The sequence below is a fragment of the Diospyros lotus genome, chromosome 11 (genome assembly GCF_014633365.1).
Source record: "Diospyros lotus cultivar Yz01 chromosome 11, ASM1463336v1, whole genome shotgun sequence".
Classification (NCBI taxonomy): domain Eukaryota; kingdom Viridiplantae; phylum Streptophyta; class Magnoliopsida; order Ericales; family Ebenaceae; genus Diospyros; species Diospyros lotus.
Window position 1 is genome coordinate 14,536,532 of NC_068348.1, and position 10,198 is coordinate 14,546,729.

The following is a 10,198-nucleotide window of genomic DNA, read 5'->3' on the forward strand; positions in this document are numbered from 1 at the left end:
AGTTGATTTAATGTTGTTTAATAAATACATTTGCATGGGTAATAGTGTCATTGTAGTCCAAGGTAGTTAAATAGTGCATTGTTAAGTTGTGAATATACCCATTAGTTAAGTTGTGAATATACAAGAACAATTGTAATCACACACTTACCCATTAGTTATTTCTACTGATCTGAATTACCCATTATATATTTTTTAAAATTTAAAAAATACATTTCTATGAATAATATATATTATCACTTAAGAGTATGAATACCATTATATCCATGTTCTTAGCATATTCCATTTATCACACTCCATGTTTCGAAATGTGACCCTAATATGAATGAAGCAATCATTATTTACAGACATTCGCTCTTGTAAACACATGCATTGTTTGATATTGACTTCTGCTATAATAGAATTTCACCCCAAAATTATCATCAGAATCATATACAATATTTTTTAATTGAAAGATACATTATGCAATATACATGTTACATAACTGGGGTAAGTTGACTTCCAGCATGACTTAGATAAGCTTTTCTGCAGCAAATTGCATTGAAGAAGGAGATGCTATCACGGTAGAGATCATGCCAGGAAGGACGGTCACCATTCATGGCGTACTACCTCGCATGATCTGGAGCTTGATGGCATCTCATTTTTCAAGGCAATTCGATGCAACAAGGCTTATCTCTAAGTCATTCTGTAAGTGAACTTGCTCCCACACCTTATATCTCCTCAGCGAATCTGCCTGTTGTCCTCCATCTATGATGGTCACACTGTAGTGCTTGTATGGATATGATTGGAAGCCGAGGTTTATCATGTTAACTGCAAACCCTATAAAACCTGGAGGATTATTTCCACTTGGTAAGGTATGCAATGGCAATGCAAGGTTCCTCTCAAGACCATTGCCTAACGTTAGAGTATGTTAACTGCATACTTTAATGTGGATTGTTTGCAGAAAATTTGCATAGTACAAAGTTATAACACAATTACATTTTTAAAACAAACATAAAACACATGCATATCATTACTGGGGAATTAATATATACATGGTAGAGAAGAAATTATAAGCATAAACAACTAATTCACAATGAAATTGGGTTTAATTCCATTCAATATTGATGAATACATATCGGTTACATAACCGATGTGTGTTAACCGATGAAAACTGAGGAAGTGGAAATCGGTCAAAGGATATCGGTTCATATCGGGTAATTCATATCGGTTAAATAATCGATGTGTATTAACCGATTAAAACTAGTTAGGGCGGTGGACCTCGACAAAATGGTAGCGGTTTCTATCCAATGTATCAAGTAGCTTTGCACAAAACAGTTTAATTGGTGACTACTGATTTAATGAAATTTTAAAACACAGTTTCCTTGGTATTATACCGATATGATCTGAAGCTTGATGGCATCTCCTTCTTCGTTAAAGCCATTTGCTGCAGAAGGCTCCTCTTGGATCTGGAAACCGCCGCTGCCAGCAGTCGCTAGCAACCACCTCCATCCAGACATTCCCACGATTAGATCCTACCATTACAAACGCAAAGCCATCAACATAGAAAACAATGCACTAGTTTACTGGGTCTGATTTCTTAACGCACACACAATGCCTCCAGCTAAGTCTAGTCAGGGGTTTCCGACCATCATAGAGTTTAAGTCTGACATAAGAAAATGAAGTATAATCTCTGAATAATTACAACACTTCTGAATAGGATTACATAAAACAACAGAAAAGTATTAAACGGCCATAGATTCTTTCCCATTTTCCTCGCTCACCTCCTTAGCTCCTGACATACCAAACATACTTGGAACGCGGAACATTCCAGGGGCATCAACCCAAGTTAGATGACATGAATCTAAGTGAGATGGTTTTAAAAAAGAAATAGATCATGTATGAAATGCAAGTATGCAAAATGGAACCCCCCTTGTGGAAGCCATGCCAGGGTGTTACAATCTCCCCCACACATGCCATGCTCACCTCAAACACGCATATGTGACTCCAAGAGCCACTCATGGCGGCCACTAGCTTGTCACAAACAACCACATGCCATGAAGTGATGAAACAAGTAAAGTAACATGCTAAAACAAAGAGAGCAAGTGAGCAGGTCCACATCCAACACAAATGATTCAAGAAATGATCAATATGAAGCACAAATAATGAAAGAAACCACTCACACTTATTGTTGGTCTTGACGGTTCACCGTTTATATGAATTTTAGCTCAGTTTAGCTATAGTTTCATACAGTTCGGGTCACCAAATCAAGATATTTTTACATATAATCATAGAAATTGATGTAAGAAGAAAAAACACAAAATTAAAGAGGAAAAGACCCTTCCACGCGCCCTCACGTGCCACTAGAAGGGTGGCCATGCGCGGCCATGCGCAGCAGCGGCTGGTGCGTGTGATGCACTGGCCGTCTCCTTGCTTCTTACGGATTCTGCACCAAAAATTAAAACGGCTATATCTTATTCATTTTAACCCCGATTCACCTCCTGTTTGAACCTATGGACTCCCCTTTCAGTTCTCTACGACCTTAGGGAAAGAAAATTGGATTAACTTTTTGATTTCCTTTCTATTTTTTCAATTTTCTGACTAGGTCTCTCTATCCTTTCTTCTTTGCTTTTTCTTTAGTTTTCTTTCTTTCCTTGTTTTCTTTCTTGCACTTTAGCTTCATGTGGCCTCTCCTCCTCCCCTTTTTATAGCCTTTCAATCCCAAATCTTCAAGATTTCTCTTAGCCTCCAAGTTAACCCCTTTTTTCTACCATAGCAATTATTACAACTTTGAAATTTTCCTCCTTTGATACTATCTTCCAATGCAAGCCTCCATGCCTTCCAATCCTAGGCCTCCAAATACACCTTCAAGATAAGCTCTATCATCTTCTTCCTTTGCAAGCAAATCCTAGCCAATCCTAGTCTTCCAAGTTTAGACTTTTAGGGTAAAAACCAATGATTACAATCATAAGACTTTAGGGAAAAAAATTCTCAAACCAATCCTATCTCTCCAACACAAGGCTTCTAGGATAAGGAATCATTATTGCATTCATTCATTTTGTTGGAAATAAGCTATCCCTTTTACAAGTTGTGATATTTGAACTCGGGTTCGGTTTAATGCCCTAAAACCGTTTCTGTTTACACTTTAGCTCTAAACTCCATTTGAAACATTTTATTGCAACATCCAAGATTTACATTAAATTCTAGGGTATTACATCCTCCCCCCCTTAAAATAAATTTAATCCTTGAAATTTCCTTAAGTCTCCATAAAGTCAAAGCGGTTTGGATAATTTCGCCGAATTTCTTCTTCTCTTTCCCAAGTAACTTCTTCAATGTTGTGATGTCTCCACAGGATTTTCACTAACGGTATCGTCTTGTTCCTTAGCACTTGTTCTTTTGTATCCAAAATTTTGACTGGTTCTTCAGGATAGGTTAAATCTTCTCGTAACTCGATAGCCTCTACAGGAATCTTCTGGGTAGGATCAGGCTCATGTTTTCGAAGTCGTGAGACATGGAAAACATTATGTATGTTGGACATTGTCAGAGGTAATGCCAAACGATAAGCAACTATCCCGACTCCCTCTAAGATCTCATATGGTCTGATGTATCTAGGGCTCAACTTCCCTTTCTTCTTTCCTTGGGATATTACTTGAGAGGGTATGATCTTTAAATATACTTTATCGCCTGGTTGAAACTCCGAGTCCCTTCTCCGGTGATCCGCATAAGACTTTTGTCTACTCTGAGCCATTTTGATCAGTTCTCGGATTATCTTGATTTTCTCATTTGTTTGTTGCACAATTTCAGGTCCTGTTATTCGCCCTTCTCCTACTTCCGTTCAGCATAGTGGAGTTCTACATTTTTTACCATAGAGAGCTTCGTAGGGGGCCATTCCGACACTGATATGGAAACTGTTATTATATGCGAACTCAATTAAAGGCAAATGTTCTTCCCATCCCTTTGAGAAGTTAATTGCACATGCCCTCAGCATGTATTCCAAGGTTTGGATGGTTCGTTCCAACTGGCCATCTATTTATGGGTGGTATGCAGTACTCATCTGTAAGTGTGTTCCCAGATGCTCTTGCAAGCTTCTCCAAAATCAAGAGGTAAATCTTGGATCTCTATCAGAGACAATGTTGACTGGTACCCCATGTAGTTTGACAATTTCCTTTATGTACAGTTGAGCCAGTTTGCTAACAGGTTGTCTTATCTTCATGGACAAGAAGAGAGCAGACTTTGTCAGTCTGTCCACAATCACCCAAATTGCGTCATTCCTCGAGGGTCCTTTTGGCAATCCTGTTACGAAGTCCATAGCGATATGCTCCCACTTCCACTTTGGAATTTCCAGAGGTTGCAACTTTCCAGCCAGTCTTTGGTGCTCAATTTTAATTCTTTGATAGGTATCACACCGAGCCACTTGTCGCGCCACATCCTTTTTCATTCCTGGCCACCAATATACATTTTTCAGTTCCCTGTACATTTTCATAGTGCCAGGATGAATCGTATATTTGGCTCTATGAGCTTCGTCTAGTATAGTTTGCCTCAATTCCCTTACTCTAGGTACATAAACTTTGTTGGCGAACCGTAGTATGCCATAAGAGAAACTAAAACTTGGATTCTTGACCCGCCCTTGGTCGTCAACCCACAGTTTCAGTCTCGGGTCTTCCTTAGTGGCTTGTTGAACCTGTTCTAACAGTTGAGAATGAACCACTAGGCCCGCAACAAAAATAGAAATTTCTTTAGTAATTACGTTTACCGCCAATTGGCCAAGAGCCTCCACCAATTCCCACTGCCGAGTCATCAGATTGGCCATCAAGGCAGGCTCTTTTCTGCTCAATGCATCGGCCACAACGTTTGCCTTCCCAGGATGGTACTGAAGCGAACAATCATAATCCTTCAAAAATTCCATCCACCGCTGCTGCCTCATGTTCAAGTCCCTCTGGGAGAATAGATACTTCAAGCTTTTATGATCCGTGAAGACCTCAAATTTTTCTCCATACAAATAATGCCGCCAGAGTTTTAAGGCAAACACAACCGCCACAAGCTCTAGATCATGGGTAGGGTAATGCTGTTTGTGCTTTTTCAACTGCCGAGACCCATAGGCTATCACTCTTCCATTCTGCATAAGAACACACCCCAGCCCAGTCTTTGAGGCATCAGTATAAACTGTAAATCCTCCTGTATCATTAGGCATCGCTAAAACTGGAGTAGAGGTTAGTCTCTCCTTAAGTTTCTTAAAGCTATGTTCACACATCTCATTCCATTCAAATTTAATTCCCTTTCGTGTTAATTGAGTCAAAGGTAGAGTAAGGCGAGAAAATCCTTCAACAAATTTTCTATAGTAGCCAGCTAAACCCAAGAAACTTCGTACCTCATTTACTGTTTTGGGTTGTGACTAGTTTCTTATTGCTTCGACCTTTGAGGGATCTACCGCTATTCCTTTTCCAGATATGACATGACCAAGGAAAGCAACTTGATTTAACCAAAACTCACATTTTGAAAACTTAGCATATAACTGGTGCTTCCGCAATGTTTCCAAGACAATCCATAAATGTTGCTCGTGCTCTTCTCTACTAGCAGAATAAATTAGGATGTCATCAATAAACACAATTACAAATTGATCCAAATATGGTTTGAACACCCGGTTCATTAAATCCATAAAGGCAGCAAGTGCATTAGTTAATCCAAAAGGCATCACTAGGTATTCATAATGTCCATATCGGGATCTAAAGGCAGTCTTTGGAATATCCTCCTTCTTAATCCTTAACTGATAATAACTAGACCTCAAATCAATTTTGGAAAATATTTTAGCACCCTGCAACTGATCAAACAATTCATCAATCCTAGGTAGGGGATACTTATTTTTGATAATCACTTTGTTTAGCTGCCTATAATCAATACATATCCTCAGACTTTCGTCTTTCTTTTTAACAAATAACACAGGTGCTCCCCAGGGTGAGGTACTGGGTTGAATAAATCCCTAGTCCAAAAGGTCCTGCAACTGACTTCTGAGCTCTTTTAGTTCTACTAAGGCCATTCTATACAGGGATATGGATATGGGATTTGTTCCTAGTACAACTTCTATAGAAAATTCAATTTCCCGTTGAGGAGGTAACCTAGGTAAGTCTTCGGGAAACACATCAGAAAATTCATTAACTACCGGTGTCTTCTCAAGTTCCACTTTCTTATTTTCTATTTGCAACCCCGCCAAATACCCATAGGCTCCATTCTCAAGCATTTTGATAGCTTTGAGGGCCGTGATCCACTTAATCTTTTTATCACTCTCTTGTCCCCGAATTGTTTCCCAAATTCCTTGGTTATTTTGAAGTTCTACTGTTTTTGTCTGACAATCAATTCAGGCCTTATATTTGGACAGAAAATCCATTCCAAGGATTATATCAAAATCTTGGATTTCTAATGACATGAGTTCAAGTGCAAATTCACTATCACCCCGTGCTAGTTTTCACTTGTTTCCCTAAAGGAGTAGCCACAAGCATAGAACACACCAAATCCTCCAATTCCAAATTCAAACTTTGTATCAACGCATGTGAAATGAATGAATGTGTTGATCCAGGATCAATTAACACTCGCACTGGTGTATTGAGAAAGATCAGTGTACCTTGTATGACCGACGGGCTTGCGTTGGCATCCTCCCTCGTCAGATGATACACCCAGCCTCGTCACTGTTCTTGGCCTCCCTGCCTACTCCCACTTGATCGACTTGCTTCCTCTGTGGACAGTCCTTTGAAAGATGACCGATCTTCTAACAGTTGAAACACTTAGGTCCCTTGGGACAATCACGGGCCAAGTGGTCACTCCTTCCACATGAATAGCATCCTTGAGTCCGGCTCTGGCACACCCTCCTAGGATGAAATTCTAACACTTGGGACACCTACTCTTAGGCTTAAAGTTTCCTCCTCGGACTCCTAAGTGATGCTTCCTTCCCACGTTCTTGTCCTCGGGTTCCTACACTTCTACCTTTAAAGTATTCATTCGAACAAGTTTACTTTCAACCGTTAAAGCTTGCATAACAACCTCTGCATAAGTACGAGCCCCTAAGGAACACAATGCCAGCTGTATCTCAAGTCTTAGCCCACCAAGAAATTTATGAGATTTTGCCTCTTCATCCAAATTATAAACATGCATGTATTTAATTAACTGAGAAAAGCTATCTTCATACTGGGTGACTGACATATCCCCAGTTTGTTTCAAATTCATAAATTCTCGGCTCTTTTCCAACTTTTTGCATAAAGGGAAATACTTAGTGTAAAATAATTCCTTAAACTGAGTCCATGTGAAAACTGGCATATCTTGTCTTATAGGGCCAGGTAAAGTCCTTTGCATTGTTCGCCACCATTGGTCCGCCTCATCTCAGAGCATGAAAGTGGCACAAACTACCTTCTCCCCTTCCCCACATCCAATGAAATCAAAAATCTTCTCTAGTTGTTCTATCTAATACTCACTTTCACTCGGGTCAGCGCTTAACCTTCCTCGAAAAACATGGGGACTTAATCGTTGGAACCGGTTAATGGCATCCGGCACCTGAGGAATACTTTGACCCGGTGGTTGAGTCCCTTGCATATATGTGACCATGTGCTCCAGAACTCACTCCACCCGATCTATACGATCCCCACTTCCCTGACCTCCACCTTGAGAAGAATTTTCCTGAGATAACTCTTCTCTCTCTTCCTAGGGACATCGTGTCTCCTCTTCCTGGTTGCCACCCCTTCGTCTAAGAGTTTGGGACCGTCAAGTGTTCACCATCTGAAACAACCACAAAGTTTATAAGAACGACATTTAAGGATCACATGCTTGAACCCATTAAACAAAGTAACTAAACTTGTCTTACAAATCATAATTAAAGCTTCTAAAATCCTCAAAGAAAATAACACTACCTCTATGGTTAGATCAACCACTTTTCACAAACTACTTTTCTAATACCCTTAGGTCCTTAGAATACCTGTATCCTTCCGAGAGACTGCGAGGTCTTTCTCAAACTCTATCCTTCTTAACACTCAATTTTTTTTCCATCTCTAATCTTTTCCAAAATCCTAAAGGGTCTAGATACTCTGTGCATGTCCATTTACACAGTACTACTACACTTTACATTAGACCATCATATTTTATACCACTACTAACTCATTACATCCTGGTTATACACATGTACTACTACTATTTTGTTACATCCTTGTTAAACACCGCTACTAGAGTCTTACCTATGCCATCTGAGTTTGCTATACTATTTTTCATACAATCCAAAATTCCCACAAGTAAGGGGTAAGTACTACGCCTATCCTACCATCATTAGTATAATACATCATATCCGATTTAGCCTCTATCATACATTCTATAACCCACAAAATTTCCTAACTCATGGTAGACTACTCCTCCTCAAACTCTGATGTAGTGGGAGGCGTGAGTTCCCTCTCCTCAGGAAAATCTACAAGATCATCCACGTCTACCAACATGTCTCCAATTCCTTGGTTTTGTTCTGCCTCAAGAAAATAGTCCACAAAGGTCTCGATGTCAAGGTAAATAGCTCGCTCCAAAAGTTGATGACCCAATCCCTGCATTTCTGGGGTTAGTATGGACACCAAGTAACCCAACTGGAGTTCTACTATATATGGGAGTACTAGGCCTGGTGGGACTTGCTGTATGACGGGAACAACTATGTCAAGGAAATTTCCTAGAGCATCAACAGGTTGCATAACGCGCCCCTGAAGCACCGTAGTCCACCATCCCATAATAACCCTTTGGCATTGGTTTTCTATTTCGTTGGGGTCCATATCCTATCACACACCAAAACCTCAATGTCAGTCAAATCATATCTTATCCAAAACCATAATAATCTTGCTCTGATACCACTGTAACACCTCCTCGACTCAAGTATCACGGGGTATACACCTAATCGCCTAAGAGGTGTTAGGAAACCCTAAGCAGCGAAAAACATGGATCGAACCTGCCAGAAAGTTTGAAAAGGTTTCCCATACAAACTAAATATGTACAAGCCTTTCATTGGATAGAGTTTAAGTCTGACATAAGAAAAGGAAGTATAATCTCTGAATAATTACAACACTTATGAATAGGATTACATAAAACAACAGAAAAGTATTAAACGACCATAGATTCTTTTCCATTTGCCTCGCTGTCCTCCCTAGCTCCTAACATACCAAACATACTTGGAACGCGAAACGTTCTAGGGGCATCAACCCAAGTTAGATCACATGAATCTAAGTGAGATGGTTTTAAGAAAGAAATAGATTATGTATGAAATGCAAGCATGCAAAATGGAACCCCCTTTGTGGAAGCCATGCCAGGGTGTTGCAATCACCCACGCGCACGCCATGCTCACCTCAAACACGCATATGTGACTCCAAGAACCACTCATGGCGGCCACTAGCTTGCCACAAACAACCACATGCCATGAAGTGATGAAACAAGTAAAGTAACATGCTAAACAAAGAAAGCAAGTGAGCAGGTCCACATCCAACATAAATGATTTAAGAAATGATCAATATGAAGCACAAATAATGCAAGAAACCGCTCACACTTGCTGTAGGTCTTGACGATTCACTGTTTATACGAATTTTAGCCCAGTTTAGCTGTAGTTTCATATAGTTCGAGTCACCAAATCAAAATATTTTTACATATAATCATAGAAATTGATGTAAGAAGCAAAAACATAAAATTACAAAGGAAAATACCCTTCCACGCGCGGCCACAAGTAGCAGCAGTTGGCGTGTGTGATCCATGCGCCGTCTCCTTGCTTCTTACGGATTCTGCACCAGAAATTAAAACGGCTATATCTTATTCATTTTAACCCCGATTCACCTCCCGTTTGAACCTATTCTCTATCCTTTCTTCTTTGCTTTTTCTTTGGTTTTCTTTCTTTCCTTATTTTCTTTCTTGCACTTTAGCTTCACGTGGCCTCTCCTCCTCCTTTTTTTATAGCCTTTCAATCCCAAATTTTCAAGATTTCTCTTAGCCTCCAAGTTAACCCCTTTTTTCTACCCTAGCAATTATTACAACTTTGAAATTTTCCTCCTTTGATACCATCTTCCAATGCAAGCCTCCATGCCTTCCAATCCTAGGCCTCCAAATACACCTTCAAGATAAGCTCTATCATCTTCTTCCTTTGCAAGTAAATCCTAGCCAATCCTAGTCTTCCAAGTTTAGACATTTAGGGTAAAAACCAATCATTATAATCATAAGACTTTAGGGAAAA

General features: G+C 39.7%; 1 protein-coding gene across 1 annotated transcript; it reads right to left on the reverse strand.

The window, feature by feature from the left end:
• Positions 1-1,367: 1,367 nt before the first annotated feature.
• Positions 1,368-3,724, reverse strand: LOC127812734 (uncharacterized). The gene is made up of 2 exons (XM_052353258.1): positions 3,365-3,724; positions 1,368-1,511 (listed from the first exon to the last, which is right to left on the reverse strand). The coding sequence occupies exons 1-2, from the start codon at positions 3,722-3,724 to the stop codon at positions 1,368-1,370; spliced, it is 504 nt and encodes a 167-aa protein (XP_052209218.1).
• Between the last annotated feature and the right edge of the window lie 6,474 nt (positions 3,725-10,198).